At 39.2% G+C, this 22910-nt stretch overlaps 2 protein-coding genes across 4 annotated transcripts in view; one reads left to right on the forward strand and one right to left on the reverse strand.

The window, feature by feature from the left end:
* Positions 1-20739, reverse strand: part of LOC146461056 (arf-GAP with dual PH domain-containing protein 1-like) — a 47262-nt gene extending 26523 nt beyond the window's left edge. For 2 of the 3 annotated variants that reach the window (XR_014857516.1, XM_085087504.1), the window contains exons 1-7: positions 20585-20739; positions 19792-19925; positions 4815-4906; positions 4452-4534; positions 2696-2808; positions 1519-1665; positions 795-878 (exon numbers count right to left, since the gene is read on the reverse strand). Coding sequence is in view for 2 of the 3 variants with exons in the window: in XM_085087504.1 (XP_084943630.1) it covers positions 795-878; positions 1519-1665; positions 2696-2808; positions 4452-4534; positions 4815-4906; positions 19792-19925; positions 20585-20684 (753 nt within the window). In the remaining variant the exon portion in view is untranslated. Of the gene's footprint in view, positions 1-794; positions 879-1518; positions 1666-2695; positions 2809-4451; positions 4535-4814; positions 4907-7839; positions 7974-8103; positions 8259-19791; positions 19926-20584 lie in introns of those variants that run through there. The other variant, XM_085087505.1, reaches the window with a different exon arrangement.
* LOC146461059 (uncharacterized) lies at positions 8268-16141 on the forward strand. The gene is made up of 3 exons (XM_085087502.1): positions 8268-8377; positions 12113-14999; positions 15551-16141. The coding sequence occupies exons 2-3, from the start codon at positions 12129-12131 to the stop codon at positions 15851-15853; spliced, it is 3174 nt and encodes a 1057-aa protein (XP_084943628.1). The 5' UTR covers positions 8268-8377; positions 12113-12128; the 3' UTR covers positions 15854-16141.
* Positions 20740-22910: the final 2171 nt, after the last annotated feature.

Below are 22910 nucleotides of genomic sequence, written 5' to 3' on the forward strand. Positions count from 1 at the left end.
TTGAAATATAATCCCCACTCAGCTAATGAAAACCAGTCGGACAAAAGAAAGGTGAGGTCCTCATGAGTCTTCCAGCTAAAGCCCTTTGAATCAAATTTGCATGCTGCTTGTACCCTGATTATTTAATAGCTGTCTTTTTTTTTCATTGCACATATGCCACACATTGACATTCTTATCCTAGCGATATGCAGGATGTTTGTCTCATGAACCTAGTTTAAAGGCCTTAGCTCCCACGAGTCTCCTGCAGCTCAGTGGTAGAGCATCCGAACCAATAATCGGAAGGTCTTAGGTTCGACTCCTGATAGGAGTACTTGGGTTTCCTTTTTCCTAGTATACCTGTGTCACTTACTGAATAATACACCATTCTCATAGTCCAGAATTGGGAGTCAGGGGTGAGGAACTGACATGCATACATGAGATCAATGATTTCAATCCATGGATACAAGACTTGCATATGATGAAAATGAGTTGGCAGGTATTCCAAGTCTGGCGTGTAAGCCACTAGACTAATAAAGGCACCTTCATGATGTCAGTTGAGGAGGGCTGGAATGCTAGACACTGGCATCTCAGTCTTATCACTTACCTTCTGATAATAAAGATTGAAATACTGCGCAGCGTAGTTAATTAATGAGAATTTAAAGTTTGTAAATTTGACGCTGTTAAAAGAGTTTCAACTGATGTTTTGGCAATGCTGCCTTGTTCAGGGTACCCTGAAGAAGGCAGCATTGCTGAAATGTCAGTTGAAACTCTTTTAACAGCGTCGATTTTATAAACTTTAAATTCTCATTACTTACCCTCTGATGATCAATTCCAGGTCCATTTTGTCCTAGTATTCTGAGCTTTGCTGATCTGATGGCCATATACCAATCAACTACCTCCTGTCAAATTCAACAACAGGTTTTAAAACAGCCAACACGACCTGCATACACATCCTGTGTGTTTTCAAAAATTATGGCTACCTTTTATGAGGAAAAATTTTAATGCCAGGGTTCCTTTTCCAAGATTGTCTTCGTCAGAAGATATAACTTTCAACTCTCCTGGCTCATAAATAATTTTTAGCCGTTAGACTGTGACTGCTGCAAGCTAGCAAGATGCTTTCACCATACAGTGCTGCAAATGGCCATAATTACCATGCAAGGTGTTCAAAAACATATTTAACTGTGTGGTTGAAAAGCAGCATTCCACTGTCTTGACTGGTTGAGAAAGAATTTGTTTCTTGTTTCTTTCTTTTTTTTTTCTTCTTTTTTTTTTGAGGGGGGGGGGGGGGGGGCATTTTTCCAGAAAATATCCATTCTCTCTCCGCCTCCCCAAAGAGGACTATTTTTACTTGCACCCCCTCTTCCTTCTGAAAATTCTAACTTAGCTCCATACTTAACCTCCATCTAGGGATTTCCAGTGACTTAATTGTTAGGGTGAATGGATATTTTCTGGAACTAGAAAAGGGAGGGTGTTGAAGAAGTAATTTCTCTATTTAATGTTTATGAAGAATAATAAAAATTATAAACTGTTCCACCATACCTTTCCAGAGTCTGAGTACACAAAGTAGTTTCTTGTCAAGCCCTTTGTTACGTACGTTATTTGTAGACTGTTGTCTTTATTTGTTCTGTCTTGAGCAAAGGCGACGTTGATGTCTGAGACTCTAAAAGAACATTTTGGTCTTTCATCCTACAACACAAGCAAACAAAGCATGCGTCACTAGGCAAGCATTTTTCTGTCTTGCAAGATATATTTTAAATGTGACATACACAGTATGGCATGGGTCAAACTCACAATGGACCAGTTTGTGGTAATCTGACCAAAGAACGAATCAATGCTGGGAACAAACATTTTCCCGGACAATTAAAGAAAAATTTGGCCTACCAACTGACAAGCACTATTCAATAAAAACCTCAACTTCCCTCAAGGTTCGTGTGAATACTTCTCTGACAGAAAGAAAGAAGACTTAAGGCACAACCAGGGAAAAAAAAAGCAAGAACAAACAAAAGAAAAAATATGGGGTCTTGGATAATGCAAACTTTGAAAAACTTGTTTGTACCAACTACGAACTCAAGGAAACTGGTGAGCAGTGTTTTATGTGGCTAAATGTAATTTAGGCAAGGTTAAAGTCGGCTCAATGAGGTCAGCGGTTGTCTCTCGTCACGGCTTAGGGGCAACCGTTGAGCTCTCTGCTGGAGGCTGCACCATGGTGTGGATTGCATTTGCTTGCTTGTTGGCCTGTGAGATAGGTCATTTTGCTTGCCTTATTTTCAACCCCCCCCCCCCCTCTTTTTGTCCTTTCTCTGCCCTCTGTTTGGTAAGTATCGAGTCTGGTAAGTATTCCACTGATTGGGTTCAGTGTGATGGTGCTGTTGATGGTGGCCGCTCACACGATTGCCATGGATACCTCCTTCCCCGTGCCTGATTGCTGCCTGGCTCCACCAACCTTCTAGGCACCAGCTCCCAAACTCATCTATTGTGGATGAGTAAACCATAGTTTGGCTGAAATTTGCTGATATGTTGGTCAAAAATGGCACCTGTGGCCTCAAGTTATGGTTAAATTCAGCCTGGGAAATTTGATTGCCCACTGAAAACCAGTGCTACAGTGTATCAGAGAAACATCAAAGAGGTGTCAAAAAAGTCATGGCAAAGTAATGCGCCAAAAAACTTTGCCAAGAGCCAAATTAGTACAAGGCACAGAATCCTAAGAATCACAAACCTGATCTTTGATAAAGTAGGAGAGTGAATTTTCATCTGCAGACAGGACAAATAGTCGCAGATTCCAACTGCTATCTTCCTTTCCCTTTTTCCTTAAATAGCCTCGCATTGAACCTAAGTTAAGAAAGGATTATTAATAATGATCTTAAGAGGGTCTAATGAACTACTGATGAAAGAAGTATTCTCTGAAATTACTGAAAAAAGCTTTTTACTATCAAATTTTTGAATAGTCTCTTATGCAGTCATTGTTAGGTTCATCACGCAACTCTTCTTCCCTTTGTTGTGTGACGACCCTCATAACGCCTGCGTAGGAGGCTAATTACACGGGATGCCCTGAGGGGCATACCGTGTCTAAAAACAGGTCGATTTCTTTTTTTTTTCTTCGTAGTAGCTACAAATCTGCACATTAATTTATTCATTAAACCCTCCCCTCTCCTAGTCGGGATGTATTGTTCTGATTGTCTTCAACAAAAGCAGGCCAATCAAAATCCAATTTCTTGTTGCGTATATCGCGAGGGAGAAGACCCACTCACCCCCTACCTGTGTGAAGTCAAAGCATCATTTGATTCATTCATTAAAACCGGATTAAATTTGTACGCCATATTGTTAAACATGCTGTGGACTCAAGTGTGCTATTTTCAAACGGAAATTTCACCATTTTGAAACGGTAAATCAAAAGAATAACTTCTAAGAAGCACTCGACATTTAAAACGGTGGAAATTGGAGAGTTCCTGGCAAAGGAATCGTGCTTTGTTTGACAGTCTTAACCCACGATGGCAGACTAAAAAGAGGTCATTGAAAAGCTTACATTATCATAATGGAATTTCCAAAATTTCCGGTGAAACCCTGGGTAGCGTAACACAAGGGAAACAACGTAACGCGATCTTCGTGACTCAAACTATTCCACTAGCAAGGATAGTTTTATCAATTGGCGAAGCATACAGTTGGAATAAATGAATCAGCCACAGCATCTCGCGTAAATGCCAGTATAGGCATCTTGTCTTTAGAAGGATTAGGAAGGAAGGAAGGAAGGAAGGAAGGAAGGAAGGAAGGAAGGAAGGAAGGAAGGAAGGAAGGAAGGAAGGAAGGAAGGAAGGAAGGAAGGAAGGAAGGAAGGAAGGAAGGAAGGAAGGAAGGAAGGAAGGAAGGAAGGAAGGAAGGAAGGAAGGAAGGAAGGAAGGAAGGAAGGAAAGAAATTTATTTGTGACAAATTTCCAGAATGACTTAACACAGTGATACAAGTACAAAGTTTGTTTCCTTGAAAGGTGTATATTCCACAGCAATGTTTATAATATCAAAATATCCAGACAATGATTGACCTTGGGTGATGATATCCTTAATTCTTATGATGCCAAGGGTCGGACAAGCAATGATATTACAAGGAGATTTTGATGCTGACCACTCTAAGGGCTTAAAGGGTTAGAGTGGCTTTCAATTGAGTGTTGTTTGGTTTGGTTTTGCATTACTACACTGTGATTGATTAACAAAAGTTGCACCACTTTTTCAACCAATGGGTAACCAAGCCAAAATCAATTGTTTTTTCGCTGCACACATTTTCCCGTGCTTTGCGCCAGTTACATGTATTTGCTTCAAATTCTGATCAATTGGCTTGTGGTGTTGTTTACATCTGTTGTGATTGACTGGTCAGAGTAATTACCTTCAGTTGGTTTTGGTTTTATGACACTCTATTGAAAACCGCTCTCTAAAATTGTTCCCAGATACTTTTTAGGACATCATTCTATAGTACATAAACTTACCATTTAAATAGCTTGGTTCTGGTGCTCCATCGACAAACTCCTTCCGCTCATATTTTGCTCTAATCCATTGCTCTTTCAGAACACTGTAATTTGAATCAATCCACCATCATAAGCATGAATAAATAATTGTTCAAAAGGGCATAGTGTGATTAACTGCATTTAATTCAGTCTGGCTCATCTGAAAATAGTTTTTATTTAGTTATATTAAGGGGGTGCATTGATGGTGTATGACAAGCACTATTAATAATGCATTCAGTTTTAAATGGATTCTCTGCAAATAAACAATGCGGAATAAAAGGTATTTGCAGCCAGTTCATAATAAAGAAACAATAATTATTATCACTAGCATATATTTATACTTACTGTGGGTCTGTAGGCTTTGGTCTTCTATAAAAAACTGGAACATTCTTGGCCCATGTGGCACTTCCTTTGTCATTCCCATGTTCTTCCATAAACTGCAAGAAAAGATACCCAATTTTATTGTAAATCATACAAAAAGTAGAAGCATTACAAATTTCACACTGACAGTGGCTTAAATTGGCGAATGTAGAATGCAGAGGAGCCGTACCCTGGAGATATGAAATTGGTCACCCCACCCTTGATCTTCTACCTTCCTCTCCCCACACACATCTTGCACTGCTCTTAATATCCCTGTAAGTGACCTTGTCGGCCAAATTGGGCAAGTGAGTTATTACTAATACAGTCAATTCTATCGTAAGTAGCCACCCTTGGGGCATGACAAAGTGGTGGCTTACAGGAGGTGGTCGCTTACGGGAAAGATCAACAAAATAAGCCTAATACTGGATTGATTAATTAATTACAAAAAAATATTACCTTAGCAGCTGAAATTAGGCAAATAGAAACCAATTTATTTGATTTTTTCACATCTACCAGTATTCATTCTTCTGATGAAACTTCGTATAACATTTTGGAACAGATCACTGTAAGAATTCCCGTTTACCTACAGACCTAATTATAGCCATCTTCTCTGTCTGTAAACTGTTATTATCTGTCTGCAGTCTGGGGTAGCGTCATTAGAAATTGATTTTTTGTCACTTCTGAGCAATGATTTACTAACGATCATACGTGATTATGTTGGGTGGTTGCTTACCGGAAATAGAAAACAAAAGAATTAAATAATGTGTAATTTCTGGCCTAAAAAGTGGTCACGGTCCCTTAAGACATTTGAGTGTTGGTCGCTTACGACAGAGCTCTTAGAAGAGTATTTAACTATGAAACAAAACGGTTGTTTACGAAGTGGTCGCTTACGGGAGGTGGTCGCTTATGAGAAGTGGTCGCTATGAGAGAGTTGACTGTAGTTATTGCGACAATCAAGTGCAGGTGAGGGAGGAAAGTATTTATTATTTTAATACATAACTTCTGAACCACACATCTCAAATTTTGAGAGTGCAAGACAGGTAGGGTCAAGCAGGCTAGAGTATTATAACTCTAACCATTTTGTGATTAGTTAAATATTTTATTATAACTAGTAATAATCAAAGATTAGGAAGTGTGTTTGATGATCTCGATCCTTTGCCAAGTTGGTGATAATGTCACCCACCCCTGCAAAATCTGTGGAGGATGCCAGATCATACACTTCCCAAAATCCATCATTCACCGCAATCAATGTTAGTTGTCCCATACAATCTCGACTCCAATCTGTATTAGGAGCACGTTTTTTCTATGTCGAACGCAATTACAATAAATGTTATGATTAATTACAATAATATTCATCATCATTCCATTACAGCTGCAATAACATTGCTTAAAGTCTTCACAACAGGAACCAAGTTATAATTTTAGAGAAAAAAAACAGCATGGCTGACACATGTCTTTAAAATTATTAAAAGTGTAAGTTGTGTTTTTCCTTCAAAATTACAGCAGCAATAATTATTGCCAATAGTCAATAACGAAAATGTTATTTCATTATTCAAATAATTATTGTTTTGCATTTTTCCCTTTTTAGGGGTATAAACTATTAAATCAACTCTCGCCTTGCGGACACCTTGCTATTAAGGACACCCCGATAATACGGACAGCAACTAGATCCCTAGCAATAATAAATAACAGACATTTGACTGAAATAAATTCCTGCTATTACAAACTCTCGCTATTAAGGACACTAACTCGCGGTCCCAAGGGTGTCCGCAATAAAGGGAGTTGACTGTATTTGCCAAAGTTCAGATGTCATATATGCCCAGTAAATATTGAACTTTGAAATAGTTAGTAAATAAAGCCCTTCACTTCAGGTGACAAGTATATCAGAGGATTAAATGCCTGAGGTTGAAATATTGTTTGAAAATACTTTAAGGGCAACCATTATATCTTTAGAACAATCTTTTAGCCAAGGGCATTATTATCTGATGTACCAGCATCCTGGAAAGGGATTCATTTATGTCATATATATAACCCTCGGATTAATTTCTGAAATGCACATATTTCCTTATTTGGCAAATGGCAATGTATTAGGGGGTTATGGGGGAAACTTAACATGTTATGACAGCTTCAAAACTTCATGAATCATTAGGGAAAATGCATGTTTTTCTTGTGTTTAAGACAGTTCTATTAAAGTGGAGGTGGATAATTATTTATTATTGTGTACTTGTCCTGGTATTAACCAAAGGCTAAGAATTAGTCCTGTGAAGAACCTGGATGAGGCAAACCTGAACTAGAAATCCAAAATGCATTTGCATTTTCGTTTTAAGCCAGTTGCAGATTTACCATTCTTAAAATTTTAGCAATATCTGCATGGATCAAAGTAAATATGTTTCCTTCTGATTGTTAATTTGTGAGGAAACCTGTTGTTATACAATAACACATGTGTATATATTTGTTTCAATTTAATGTTGTTTTCAGTTAAACACACTTGTTAATAATGCTTAATGATTCAATACACTGCATTATGGAAATGAATTAAATTATCCTGACAATTATCTTACTTGATGTGTTTAGTAATTAACTTCGAGATGACTTAAATTCCTGCGGCACGGAAATGAATTTTAAGAACTGGGAAAAACTAGTTGATTACGTACAGTCAATTTAAAAAACTGTATTTTTCTTGAGTCAGCTGGTAACACGTAAAACATTAAGCTTAAGTACCGAGAAAAGTTTTAATATAACTCGCGATCGTCAAATCGAAATTGTGTGTTGATTGCAGTAAAGCGTTGAAAAGTAAATGTACATTTACAACCCCGGGGCAGCAGCACTGTATGAAAACGTATGTGACCCACAGGACTTGAAAACTGACTCGAAAAGAGGGCTTGAAAACTGATTAAAGAAATTAGCTGAGCATTCTCAAGGACAATTAGACATTGAGATTTCATTCACGAGAACACTGCCTACAGACTTACTGACGGCGCGCTTTAACGGACTGAAAGGAGATGTTTACCTTCAATTTCTCGTCTGTCCACGTATCGAGCCTCAAAGACTTGACTACAGATACCTGAGCACCTAGATTTCTGTGAATTCCACTGCATGAGATGCAAATGAAAAGCCCCATCGACGCTGAAGCCCATTCAGGATCTGTAGTGATAACCGACATAACCCAAGCTTACAGGAAGTCGCGGAGAAAATCAATTATAAATACATAAAAGAGCCCGGAATACTACTTCTCCATGGCGCTATAACAATCACACGAGTTCAAAACTCTTACTTGGCGCTCCACAATCTGCACATGTGTTATTTCCAGGGCTTTTCATGAGCTCCAATATCGTAGCTCGATTCTTTTCCGTCATTTTGGACAAAGCATCAGCGACTGACTGGTCCCTAGCTTGTCACTTCCTCACTTGTAATCCTTCCCAATCTCCGCGCAACTCGAAGCCAAAACACGTGTGTGACAAATTCGAAGAAAGCTTATAAATTTGAAGTTTTACACAGTATTACTGCACTGAGAAAGTCAGGAAACTTCTTCTGCATTTAATAGTCAGGTAGGTAACTGATTTATTGAACGCATAAGAGAGCAGCTTCTTTTTATATCAAAGATTAGAGCAATAATTATTTTCAAGCTTCGATAATAACTTTCACCTCGCAAAGCGTTTGAATCGAACGCCTTAATTCAAGCTGTCAAGGCGCCAATATTCAAGCTTAATCATTTTACAGTCTTCTCATGATCTCAGTTACTCTAAATATAACATAATTGGCAAATATGGCGAAAAGTTCGGAGTTGTTGGCATTCTTACCATATTAGTCCATATTTTTCGATTAAACACGTGAAACTACATTGTAGGTTCGTTTCCGGGGTTGTACATGTGGGGTTTAATTTTTTTGTGGGTGGGGAGGGGAGCGGAAAGCAAGAGGCTACCAATCTGTCATTGCCTTTATTTTCTGATATGGGCTAAAAACTGATGCCTTATTAGACAACAGCCAACAGGGACAGGTACACTTTAGTCCACTTCTCTTCAACAACAACAACAACAACAACAATAACAACAACAACACTTTATTAAAAATAGACAGTTACAAGGTGTTTATATTCCTACCCGCAAATAGCTGAAGCTAGTCGAGGCGGGTAGAGTATTAATTTTTAGGGGGAGAGAGGTGCAGTCAGAGAGGTCAATGAAGAATTTTGATGGGTCAATGGGTGTGGTTCTCTCCAAATCTTCTATTTTATTGCGTTAGGAAGCCAGCTTTTTCAGCTTTTTGACCTGAGACCTTCACTCAGGTATTTGTTTTGGTGTCTATATCATGTCACTGGGTTGAATAATCCCGCAACAGACTGAGTATGGAACAAAATTACTTTCACACTGTAAACAGGGCTGTACAGTTCCAGAAAATATCCATACTCCCCCCACGGAAGGTCTTTTTGGTTTGCTTCCTCCCTCCCCCCAAGAAATTCCAGTTTAGCTTCATATTTTGCTTCTAAAATTGTGGCCTCTAATACCCCCCCCCCCCTTTCCCCCCTAGGAATTGTCAAATGACCTTCCTTGGGGTGGGTATGGATATTTTCTGGAACGGCGCATTTTGCGCTGGGGGGTGCAGCTTAGTTCTCCAAACCCTGATCACATTTCAGACCAAAAATGTAACTTTCGACCTGGCCTCAATAATAATTATTCATACTGCTTCTCAGAGCTGGTCTCTAAAATCATTTACCGTTTCAGTAAAATCCATACCCGTTTTCACACTTTCAGACCAAAATGGTTAAAATCAGTATACCGTTAATTTCAGACCAAAATAACTCAAAAACTGTACCACTCGGTGCTATAATTAACAAGGATGCCTAAAAATGGAATTTTATTGTAAAATCAAGGAAACTCTGTTTATTCAAAAACTAAAGCCAGTTTAATTTAATGTCAACATCAGCAGTGAGAAGCTGATGCTTAATTAATTAGCCGTAGCTTTTTATAGATTCATTAAGATTGTTTTTCTTAGTCTTGGTTCCAGACCCCCTTTTCACTATTTATATATATAGTTGTAAAAAATTTTAACGGTCACTTTTGAAAATGTTAATGTCTACTAGCATAGGAAATGTCAAGATATATAAAATGTGCAAGTTTATTATGTTTATCACCTCCCTTTGTGTTTTATTTATGGTGTTAGTGTTTTAGCCAGAATTTAAATATTAATAATTAATTTTTCCAATTTCATCATCACCTGATCCACTGGCATGCAAAAGGCCTTATTTTCTCTATCCCCTGGGGCCCTCCCATAGATCTGCCACCGGCAAATGTCCTATTTCCTGTCCCCCAGAAAAAATGTCTTTATAATTTCAGTTTAGACAACTGATGCATTTCTATCATTTTGAAAGAGCCATCTGCTTGGTACACAGAGCTTGTACTCTCCTAGTAGTGTACAATAACACCACATATCTGATAAATGCTCCCTGAAGAAATATAGGACAAAAAAAATTTAGGTGAGTATAGGTGTACGGCTCGGTTCTCCAAACCCTGCCCCTTTATTTCAGACAAAAATAAGTAATTTTCAGGTACTCTTTTTGAAATCTGGCCTCCATTTACACTAAAGAAAAAAAAAACGGCTGGGTAAAGATCAATATCAACAAGGGCAACTTCACTTTTTGGAGAGGCAAGGATAGTTAACACGCATAACTTACCAGTATTGTAGTATTAGAATTAGGATGCTTTGGTCTGTAGGCAAATCTATACCCTCTTCTTTCAGACCAAAATGCCTCAAAAACCATACCCTTTGGTGCTGCACATGCCTCTATAGCTTATATTGGGTATCAGGAACTGCCCCCCCCCCCCCCCAAAAAAAAAAAAAAAAAAAAGAAAAATTGGGATTGTATATGACACATACCCAAAAGAGGAAAATAAAATTTTTTGGTGATTCCACAACATCCACAGACTGATCAATAATTGAATCAAAGCTCAAAGACAGACTGAAGACAATCAACATAACTAATCGATGACAGCAATAATAATAATATAGCCTGAACTGACTGCAGACAGAGATAACTCATCAAGTTCCTCACAGACCAAACAAGAACTGTCAACCACACCACACCATGTTAATTGGTCTACAGAACATGCACCAGTACCCTCATATACTAGCATCCAGTCCCTACTATTACATGCATATAATGCAATAATTTTTGCATAGCCAAGTACCTCACAGTCTGTGATTCTTTCAGCCACCTTAATTTCATTTTGAAGTTAACTTTTGACCATGCTACAAGCATGCAAGAAAGGTGGTATGGTTCCATTTCATTGGATGTGGCACAAATGTCAAAATAAGAAAGCCTGGGTTTTTAGTTCCTCTTTTCAACCAACAGACCCTAAAATTATCATGTCATTATCCTTAAAATGGCACATGACCATAAAACATTATCTACCCCTCTCTCTCCCCTCCCCTCCCCCCCCCCCCCCCCACACACACACACACACACCATTACCAGCTTCATTGGGGGAAAGTAGTAATTATATTACTTCTTCGTTACTTTAATTGCTGTGGAAAGAATTGCTTTGGGCACCCAGGTCCAATGAGCCATGTTAGCAGGATTAGGCACATTTAATTTTTAAGGCAGTGTTACATAAGGCAATTTTTCTCTGCAAGTTGCAATACAATGCTCTCATCAGCATTATGCTGCAAGTGCAAAAACACCAAAAGGTAGGAGAGTAGACCAAGTCTGCTTTACTCGCAACTCGCAAGGCAATGTTTCATTTGCAAAAGAAGTTGTGAAAAAGGGGATTGTGACACATGCAATTTCATCTTTAACTGACTTGTTTTGGAACAGCATTATATTGCAGGCTGCAGAAAAAAACTGCCTCATGTAACAACGCTTTTAGATGAGGCAAGGCATTCACAAGGTTTGTTGGTGCTGTAGTAGCAATTAGCACATCAGGACTTTCTGCATTGTCTTTTTTGTGTTGTTTCATTTGACGAGAAACTCTTCATATTGTCCCTCTCTGTCCAGGTGTATAACTGCGATGGCAGATCTAAGACTATGCGTGCTTTTTTGGGGCAATCATATTACCCTCCTTCCCAAAAAACGACTGTGTGGGAGGCTATACGGGACCCGAAAGAAAGAAAGCCTGGAAAACTTGAGCCAGACTTGAGGCTATGGCCTTGTGACAGTGGTGCAAGACTCTTAAATTATGGGCTTTCATTGTTGCATTTTTTTCTGTTTCTTCCGCTTCTGTCGCTTTATATCTTAACTTAACGATTAGGAACTTTCCAACTGAGTAACGTTCTCTATTTTTTTCTCCCAGCTATATCCTGGAGGCAATGGAAAAAGAAAAAAAGAAAAGCAAACGAAAAGGTCACAAATCGAAAGTGGAGAGTGGGGAAGCAGAAGGACTGAGTACTGCAATTGAAGAAGAGAAAACGGAAAGAGCTAAACAAGAGGCTGAGATTTCCTTGACTGAAGACAAGAGAATGGAACAAGATGGAAAGAAAAGCAAAAGAAAAGATAAAAAATCGAAAATGGAAGAAGGTGGAGAAGAAAATGAGCCCAGTGAAACAAACAGAGGCGACGAAGAACGCAGAGGAAAACGAGAAAAGAAAACCTCGAAAATGGAAGGAGAAGTGAAAGATCAGGAACTGGAAAAAGAAGAGAACAAAAGTAAACGGGAAAAGAAAAAATCGAAAGAAGATCTCGAAGGTGAAAACAAGAAATCTAAATTTGAAGTTGAAGAAACTAAAAATGTTGATGCTGAGCAAATTGAGAAAGAAGGGAAGAAGAGCAAACGTCAAAAGAAAAAACCGAGAGAGGAAAATGTCGAGGGAGAAGAAAAAAAATCTGTTGTTGAAGACAAGGAAGGAAAAGCTTCTAGTGTGAAAGAAATGGGTAAAGAAGAAAAGAAAAGCAAAAGAGGAAAGTTAACACTGAAAGAAGGAAGTCTGGAGGTAGAGGTCAAGGAATCGAAATTGGAAGTTGAGGAAACTAAAAATGCTGATGCCAAGGATGTGGAAAAAGAAGGAAAGAGGAGCAAACGAGAAAAGAAGAAAACAGTAGAGGAAGATGCCGAGGGAGACGACAAGAACTCTAAAGTTGAAGGCGAGGAAAGTAAAAATGCTGATGGGAAAGATATGGGAAAAGAAGGGAAGCCAAGGAAACGAGAAAAGAACAAAACAGTAGAGGAAGATGTGAAGAGAGAAGGCGAGAAATCTATTGTGGAAGACAAGGAAACAGTTCTGGCTGCTAACGTTGTGAAGCAAATGGGAAAAGAAGAGAGGAAAAGAAAGAGAGAAAAGAAAATGTTAGAACAAGAAAATCTTGAGGGAGAAATCGAGGAATGTGAGGGTGAGAAAACCAAAAGTAACGATACGGATGAAATAGAAGAAAAGGGAGGAAAGAAAAGCAGACGAGGAAAGAAAAAATCGAAGGAAGGAAAACTCGGCGAGGAGGAAGTGAGAAAAGACGGGAAGAAAAGCAAACGAGAAAAGGAAACAACGAGAGAAGAAAATCGCGAGGGTGAAGACAAGAAATCGGAGAATGAAGGCAAGGAAACAAACATTGCTGATGCGAAGGAGTTAGAAAATGAAGGGAAGAAAAGCAAGCGAATTAAGAAAATATCAAAGGAAGAAAATCTGGAAGGGCAAGACGAGATATCTGAAGTTGAAAATAAGGGATCTAAGAATGTTGATGCAAAGGAAGTGGGCGGAAAAGAAGGAAAGAAAAGCAAGAGAGAAAACAAACCTTTGAAAGTTGATAGTCGCGAGGCAGAGGAACAGAAGGATAAAATTGAAGGGGAAGAGTACGAAAGAAAGTCTAAAGATGATCGTAAGAGGAGACGAAATCGTGACCAAGAATCAAAGGAGCTGGAAAGTCAAGATGGAGAAAATGACGAAAACTTCACAAGAGCTAAGAAGGGCAGAGAGAAAGAACCAGACTCAACGACTGAAGAACACACAAGTGAAATTCAAGACAAAGAGTCCAATCGCGGAAGTAAGGAAACCGCAAAAGCTGCCGGCGAATTGAAAGACTCTGGCTTCACCAGTAAAAGAGAGAGAAAAAGGAGGAAAGAGATGACTGTTGTTGTAGCAGGGGAAGGGGTGAGCAAAGATGATGCCAAGGCAAATGTTAGTCAGGAGGATGAAAGGCCTGAAAAGAAGAAGTCAAAGAGTGATGATCACTCGGGTGTTGCTGATGTAAAGGAAAAAGATAGACATCTGTCCGAGAAAACGACTAAACGTGGACGGAAGAAGACAAAAACTGTTGCGGAAGAGGAGGAAAAAGTCGATTCTGACGAAACGGAAATGAAAGGAAAGTCTGTTGCAGAAGAAGAAGGAAAGAACACGGAAAAAATAGTCAGCAAACAAGACGAAAATGCTAACAAAAACGATGCGATTGTTGAGGTGACCGAGACTAAGGAGGAAGCCAATGTGAAGAAAACTGAACTTAAAAATAAGAAAGTAAAGAGTTGCCAGGTTATAGAAGTGGATTGTACGGAAAACGGAAACATAAGTGACAGGAGAGACGAGCAAAAAGCTGTTGCACTGAATGACGGTACGGAAATCAGAAGAAAGGGGAAAAAGAAACGAAAAGTGGATGGTGGTTTTGTCGACGATGAAGAAGAACATACAGAGAAAAAGTCGAAGCGCGACCAAAAGAAAAGTAAGCTAGGAGACGCGGCAAGATTATCTGAAGACGATAATGATGTCAGAAGAAGTATTGAAGGTGACAGCGGGAGAAGCGAGCAGAAACAAGATGAAGTAAAGTCGAGGAAACGAGGACTGGTTCAAGGTGAAAAAGAATTGAAAAATGAGGCTGAAAATTGCGTCCCTGAGAAAAAGTCGAGAAGCGACCGCAAGAAAACAAAGAGCGACAGGAAAGAACATTCACCCGCAGAAGGAACAGAGCGTGAACAGGAAGCCAAGTCTGTGGTAGAGGAGGAAGAAACGCGTGATGAAAAACCTGCTGTCGAAAGGGAAGAGTCGAAAAGCCAAGATGGCGGCAAGAAGCCGAGGAAGAAGAAAGCGGCTAAGAAAGAAGATGAACAGGAATCTAATACGGGTGAGGTGGATGATGGAATCGCCGGAGAAGAAACGAAGCGCGATCATAAAAAGGCGAAGAGTGGAGCGGAAATGGAGGAATCGTCTGTAAGGGAACAAGGCGTTAAGAAAAAGGGAAAGGAAGACAAGACTCCACCTGAGGTAAGAACTAAAATGATTGTCGCTTGACATTTAAAAAGGTAAGCCTAATTAATCATAGACAGAGAGTTTTTTGAGAATTGTTGTGAAACCGTTCAAATCACATTTCTTTGCTCAAAAGTAGAAGGATGGAAATGCAATCAAACGGTGTATTAAAAAGATGCAACGAAGAACGGGAAAAGATTCAATCGATTGTAAGTGCAGGAATGTGTGCCACCAGCGTCCAGTGCGAAAAACGAGTAACTGACGACAAGCGCGGGAAGGCTTGTAACCGGTGCCAATCGCGGGAAAAAAAAGCAGACGGTGCCTACCCTGCTAGCAGAGCGTTCGTTTCTGAATTTCGCGTAGTCAGCTTGCTAAGCTAGCAGGGTAGACGGTGCCAAGCGCGAGAAGTTTTAAAACTGTAACATGTAGCCGGTGCTAAGCGCAGGAAAACATTTAACTGGTGCCAAGCTCGAGAAAATATGTCTTGTTTTGGAATTGTTATTTATTTAAGTTATTTATCCACACGTGTTCTTAAAAAAAATTACAATTGCTCGATTTCTTTTTTCCAGCTTGGGCAGTGGGGCGAAACTGATTTCGGTAGCCCAGAACGCAGGGACAAATTTCTTCGTCTGATGGGAGCTTTTAAGAAGCCATCGACGCAGGCGACTGCGGTCAGCAGCCCGCCTTCAATTCGATGCATGACAAAAGGCACTGAAGAGTCCCTGACGAGACGACTAGAGCAGCAATACGAGGCTGCCATGGACTGCAGTAGGAACAAGAGGGGACTGGGGCTGGGGTATAACCCGGATGAAGACCCAAGCAATAAGATGTTTTATATTGACAAAAGCGCTTCCAAGTCAGTGAAATTATAAGTTACACTAGTTTACTGTATGAAGGTGATCGTAGTCTGCGTAAAGTTTGTAATGCTCTAAATAAAGTGACACTGTCAATGGGCAAAGACAGGTTTGATTAAGCCCTTTGTGAGATGCGTGTTTGGAGAACACAAATAAAGACTTGCGCACGGACGTTAGATAGGTGAACATTGTGTGCTTGCCAGTCAGCTCATAAGTACAAAGGAAACTGGATACTGTCTGGTACATATCACCTAGAGTTTGCTTATTCTTTCAGTCAACAAAATCGCTTTGTACAACTTCTGCTGATATGTTTTGTTTCGTATACTTTGATAGGTACAGTTCCTAAAGCCCGCCCCACACTATCCGAGTTTTCGTCCGGGGAAAAAAGTGCAGATTTTTCGTCGGGTCCAAATCGGAGAAAAGTTTGTCGGACCATCTGCTAGTCGCACACTAAGCGATTTTTTTTCCCGACGAACGTGCTGCGCCCCAAAATGGACCCCCTCTCAACGAAGCCGAACTAAATAACGAATCTGGTCAACCTGGTCCATCTTGTGTTGTTAAAGGGGCAAGGTCAAGCAATTATTGGGAATTTAACACATTCAAACTGGTCATAGAATTGGATGAAACCTCGAGAAAAACACAAAACAAAAACAAGAAAGCTGAAAAGGAGCGTGGATGGGCAAACGTATACAAGATTAAAAAAGATTGAATTTACTTTTTTCTAGTTTATTTCAATGTTTGATCTATGAAATGTTCAGAAATCGTCTTTATTTGTTATGTGGCCGTGATTTCATCAATAAATGAATTTTGCATCGCCATTTCCACGTTCAGAGCTCGTGATTAACGAAAATGCACACGATCACCCAAAATGCCGGACCTAGCCCCTTTATTGCCGAGGAGGATAAAATAAAAAACGCTGTAACGTTGAAAAGAAAATCTGGGAGAAGAGCGACACACTACGAAGAAAAGGCAGCAATACCTTCAAAGAACTGCGAGAAAGATCAACTGAATCTGGGTGTTACTTTCGCTTATCAAAAGGAAATTTTTCGGAAATCTTCACGTTATAATTATTATTATTATTATTATTATTATTATTATTATTATTATTATTATTATTATTATTATTATTATTATTATTATTATTATTATTATTATTATTATATAGGAGCACGCTCCTATGCCTAAGGGGATCGAGAACCCCGAGAAGGAGGAACTTAGATGTTAACGACAGTGATCGTGAAATAGAGAAAGGTCAAGCAGGACTTCCCTAGACTCAACAGCTATAGATACTTTATTATTGGGTTGTGCATAAAAATTTTCATTTTTTAATTTATAGACAGTTGTTTATATCTGCTCTGTTGAAAACCACCAGACCACCAAGAAGTCTCGATAGCTTTACCAAAACTTTTATTTAAATTTCAGAGTATTTAATTTTTCAATGAGAAGAGTTTAATAAAATTATTATTATCATCATCATCATCATCATCATCATCATCATCATCATCATTATCATTATTATTATTATTATTATTATTTATTTATTTATTTATTTATTTTATTTTATTTTTTGAGGACTAGTAAAATTATTTTGCAGAATGATATGGTTTGAAATAGAAGTATTTTTCAGTTTCATATTCGCCGCCATGTTGGTTTTGCAGTTTGGGCATGTCGAAAACTTTTGAATGCAGAGGTCCACACAACTTTGGAATTAAACTTGCTGGTAATTTTGCCAGATCTCTCTTGTGAAAGACCTCGTGTCAGGCGTCACTTGAACGTGAAAATACAAAACTGAATGCAAGGCTGGCACTACGGCAAAGGGCAGATTTATTAGTGGCCAATATTTCGACTAATAATAATTAGTCGAAATATTGGCTACTAATAAATCTGCCCTTTGCCGTAGTGCCAGCCTTGCATTCAGTTTTGTATTTTGGGCATGTCATTACAATTAACGGTTTTAAATTGGGTACGAAGGGAGTGGACCCCGCACAAATACTCCGCCGCACACTAGCCGATAAGACTGGCCCGACAAGAAGTTTTGAGATCAAGCACTGCCTGCCAGCTCGATTTTGCCCGAAAAGCTCCGTTCTTGTCGTAGGCTGGCTGTGCACTTGGGTACAAGTGAAGTTAGGGTAAACCTATACCGATACCAAATACTCTATATTATCGACACTAAGGTTTCCTTGAAAAGTATCGATACTTGCGGGAAATATCGGCTGTTTCCATCCCTTTCGATACTGCTCACGTGACCGCTCACTTGAATATTGAAGGCTGCTTTTGCGCCGAAAACCAAGATTTTTCCGTTTGTGTATCAGGTGCTGTTGCTAGTTATGCTCGAAGGAAGTATCACAGCCCTGTAACTTACGTGGTCTCGGTGGTTCGTTTGTAGCCCGGGCAGTATCGTAAATATCTAGCATGCGGATCAGTGAGAGCCTTTTGGAGTGTGGAAGAGTGTAGGTGACATCATCCAGAAAAGTCTTGAATGATGACGTCACCAGTTTCGATCTCAAAAAAAATGCGAAAGTATCGGTAAATGTCATACTGGTATCGGATCGATTTGAAACATATGGTATCGTCTAACCCTTACCGACAAGTGAAGATAAATCCGCTAGTGTGCGGTGGGCTCATGCAGGCCCGTAGCAAGGGGAGGGGCAGGGGGGGCTTGAGCCCCCCCAGAATTTTTGGAAGTTAAAAAACGATGAGCCAAAAAATGATAATTAAAACAGATTAATCTGCACTGATCAATCAGTCTTGAACTCTGATGCTGCAAGCGCCTTTTCACAACCTTCAATAATTTGTTTACTACCTGTCAGTTTCTTTCGCTAACAGTTTGTTCAGTTTATATATACCAGCAACGAAGGCACTCCTACCTTGTGAATCGGAAAAAAGAACTAAAATGGATCGAAATCAACCAATCTCAAACCGTGAAAGCTGTTGAAATAAACTACTTGTTTTTTAAGACACCCGCTCATTGATAGCAATATAAATGCCCTTAGTTTATAAAAAAATTAGTATTCGCGCGTTGTCGAAAGCTACACAAATATGTCCTCTCAAGAGCAGAATTCTCCTACAGTCGGATTCTCACTGCCAGCTTCCAAATTTAAAAAGAGGAAGAAAAATTTGTCCTCGTTTGTTTACTTCCTCCGTCAAACGAGAAATAAGGAATTTACGCGGTAGTTCGCGTAAAAAAAAGAACAAAAAAAAAAACTGCAAAGAAATTACCATAAAGTGTGACGCAGGTGCAAAGTTATTGATTTGCTTACTAAATCTACTGCTTTTTTATGTTCTCGTTGCATCTTAAACTCCCTAATCTGTCTGTTTTTTTGGGGTGACGGGCAGGGGGGGGGAGTAGTTTTGTTTAACCATTTTGCTCGGCTCCCCTAGTTATTTTAGCCTTGCTACGGGCCTGTCATGTCTGGATAGTCTCCAGGAACCAACACTTTTTGTGGAAAGAGCGGGAAGCTGCGCGATAGAAAATGCCGTCTCATGCCTGGGAACGAGGTCGCGGAAGTTGTTTCTTACAAAACAAACAACGTTCTGATCATTTCTGCTTTTCTGAGTCACTATCAAAACCGAATACTATGAGCACAGTTGTACTCCTGAAGTTGGATCAGTACAATTTTAAGTTAATACTGTTAATAAGTTTTTAAGTCTGTATTGAAATTTACGGAAATTATAGAACATGACGCCACGGGTTTTCGTGTCCCAGAACCCAAAACTGTGGTTAAGGTCTTGTCTACACGCCAGCAGTATAGGATAACCATACGTACAGCCAAAATCTGAATGCCGAGTATGCATGCATTGTTACTTTCCAAAGTTGTCATTTGCAGTGACCTTAAATGAATGCATTCATTAGCACGTCATTCATGCGGTAAATTTCCCTTCAGACTGAAAGGAAGTTAGTTGTTTAAATAGGGTTAAAAATATGTTAATTACAAAAGTGGCTTTCTTCTACTCACCCGTAGCATTTCGCCCGACCAGACATCAGTATCTATCGATTTAATTCTTGAAACTTCAGTCCCAAAATTTCTGTGCAAGCCACCACAATGCAAACATAGAAACAATCCCTTAACGATGCAAGCATACTTTGGATCTAGGTGGAAAGAAAACGAACACAATTATAGCACTCATGAGTCAGTTTAGTGTACTCAAAATGTTGTTCCGGTAGAGCAAACTCCTCACAAACGTTTCGCAATTTTATTGCTACATGTTAAGCCCCTTTTTTCGGTCGTTTTGAGTCTCCTTGTTCTCCGCTCAGTTTACCCAGAGATTTCCTAATTATTACGACAATCGATTGATTTCGATCAAAAACACATTGTTCCCTGAAATATCAAAATTGATAGCATCCGAATCTATTGCTTACAGACTAGATTCCTTGGCTTTGGAACTCAACGAAACCAACATGAATTTTGTGTTTAGTAGCTCGCAATCCATGCCAAATACTTCTAAAACATAAATAAATTCTCCCTTTTATCATTTGAGCATCCCGGTGAACTCGTGAACTGTGACCATTCACTTAAATGGAACCAACAGAACAGAACTTTTTCCTTGGCGTGGTTTGTTTATCACTTTACCAGATAAGTTAAAATTTTGAATTTTTGTCAATTTCGAAATTGTTTCCTCTCAAGTCTAGAGAAGAGAGCGACACAGGGGAACGCTTGCTCGGTTGCAACTTTCACGGAAGTCCGCCGGCAAAGTTCTCATCTCCAATACAGCATTTAGACAGCATTTATAAACAAACATACAACTTACGTTGTTCAGAACAATCTGCACAAAAATCATTCCCATTTTCGTCCCGAATCCTTAACAGAGCGGCTTTGGTTTCCTCGGCGTGTTTTCTTATAATCGACATTTCTTACCACGACGTAAAAAAGGCGTAAAAATTATCTTCAAGTGGACACAACTTCTAAAAATACGAAAATGACAAATGCTAATTCAAACTGTGAATTAGTTAGCTTTCATTGGCAGATGTCAACTGACTGTTCCGAGAATAAAAGGACATGATGGTCGATGAAGGGTAAAAATATGCCAAGGGAAAATACGGAAGTCCGCGTGTGTCATGTCACCCATCCTGTTCAGACTTCAAAGACGACAAACTGGCTATATTAGTAGAAAATACGTTTTGTATATTAGTGACGAGGTCAATTTTGACCGCCTGCCGGCTGAAGGCTTGAAACCGAAAGTCCCTGTAGCTTATGATCACATATGTTAATCTGCATAAGGTCACTGATTTGAACAACGAAACGCTAAATACAGAAGAATTAAATATTTTCACGAAGAGTAAAGACTGCATTTTGTAAATTATCCAGTATTTATTGCATCTATCGTTGTAACGTTAAGTATATCGTGTAAATTAGGTCGAGTTCCATCCTTATGTGGAAAGATAGTACATTATAACTGCTCACAATCGCCAGCCAAGCATTACAATGTATATTTGTAATGTAATTTTTAGCGTTCGCCCTCAGTGAAATTTACAAAATTAGAGCAGAACAAATTTGGAAAGAAATCAAAAGCTGTTCCAGTTCTTAGTAAATTGCAAAATTTCGTAGAGACCGAAAATGAAAACGGAATAAGATAAATTAATTCCAGTTAAATCGTGTTCTTAAACTGCATGTGAACTTTCTCAGTATCAGCGTTCTCTAATTAATACATCTGCAAAGAACTGACGCCGCTATTACGAAAAAATACCATTACACAAGTTTCTACGTTAAAAATTATCAACTCATTATTTTGAATGAATAAGACTTTATAAACAATAATAAACAATGAATAATAACCATATTTTAGTTTCCTATCGTATAGCAGAGCCTTCAAATAGTTCCTCAAACAGGACTGTACAAAGTAGGCACACAATCAAAGTGCAGTGGGGGAGGGGTGGGAAGCTAGTATCAAATAGGAAAAAACCCGTTATCACCTGGTACTATACCCCTATCCTCGCATTTCTACACCTGCCATGCAAAGCTGTACAAGAATTCTCCAAACAAAGATCGTTCCAAGACGTAATATATTCAATATTGTTACCTTGAATATTACCGGTATTTCAAGGTTTTCTTGGACGCCCATGAGGATAAAAATCTCCTCCAAGAAAGCGAATTATGCGCATCGAGAAAATGTCACGGAAATTAGATTGCCTTCTTTATGAGATGTTGTTCATCAAGTTGAACACACAGACTGACTGACTCTGTCCTTGTGAAACACTTTGTTTAACTGAACATTCCTTTCTTAATTATCCATTATTTTATAAGTATTTACAGACTTACTTTCATTTCATACTTTGACTTGATAATGACGTTTAGTAAACGTTGAAACGTCGTCGATTTTTTTGCTGTTTTTTACGACTGATTCTCAAAATGAAATTAAGAGGTCTTTTGTCGCAGTTTTATAGAGAAGGACTTCTTTGCACCACATCAGCCGCCGTCCCTCGGGTCTGGTTGCTCATCCCGAACGCCGGCTGGTAATCGAGCCTAGGATGTATATGGCTTTTGTTTACACATGAAGGGCTTATCACCTGCCCTTCGGCACAGAAATGGAACCCAAGGTGAGAGATCGGTGTCCGTGCCGCGGTAAGCATAACGTTGACAGGTAACTGGATCGGCGCAACACAATCTTACGCATTTACTTCAACACGAAACCTTTCCGGTATAGTTTGAACTTTGAGTCGCTCTTTACAATTCCGTTCACATTGTACCAGATATAAATTTCTATGCCCGCATAAGATTCCATCTATAACGGAAGTGATAAAATGACTACCATACTTGAACATGACCCACCAAACCACAAAATAGATGGTTGTCTATGCTTGCACTACCCTTCTTCGACCTTAAAAGATGCATAGCCACCCCTCTTTTCAGCAGCAAACAAGCATTGTTAATCTAACAATGCTGGCTCTTGCTAGCTGAATGTTTCTGTGTCAACTCAAATTTTAAGGTCAATTAAATTTTGTCGGTAGTGTTCATGAGACATGTGGTGTCTTCGATACCCCCCTGAAGGTTACGTAAGATATCAAACACAAGGAAGAGTGTTTCATCCAATTTCCAAACGCCGAGAAGTGGGTTGGAAAAACGAGGCGCAGCCGAGT

This window comes from Pavona decussata, unplaced genomic scaffold (assembly GCF_977016875.1).
Source record: "Pavona decussata unplaced genomic scaffold, jaPavDecu1.1 SCAFFOLD_202, whole genome shotgun sequence".
Classification (NCBI taxonomy): Eukaryota; Metazoa; Cnidaria; class Anthozoa; order Scleractinia; family Agariciidae; genus Pavona; species Pavona decussata.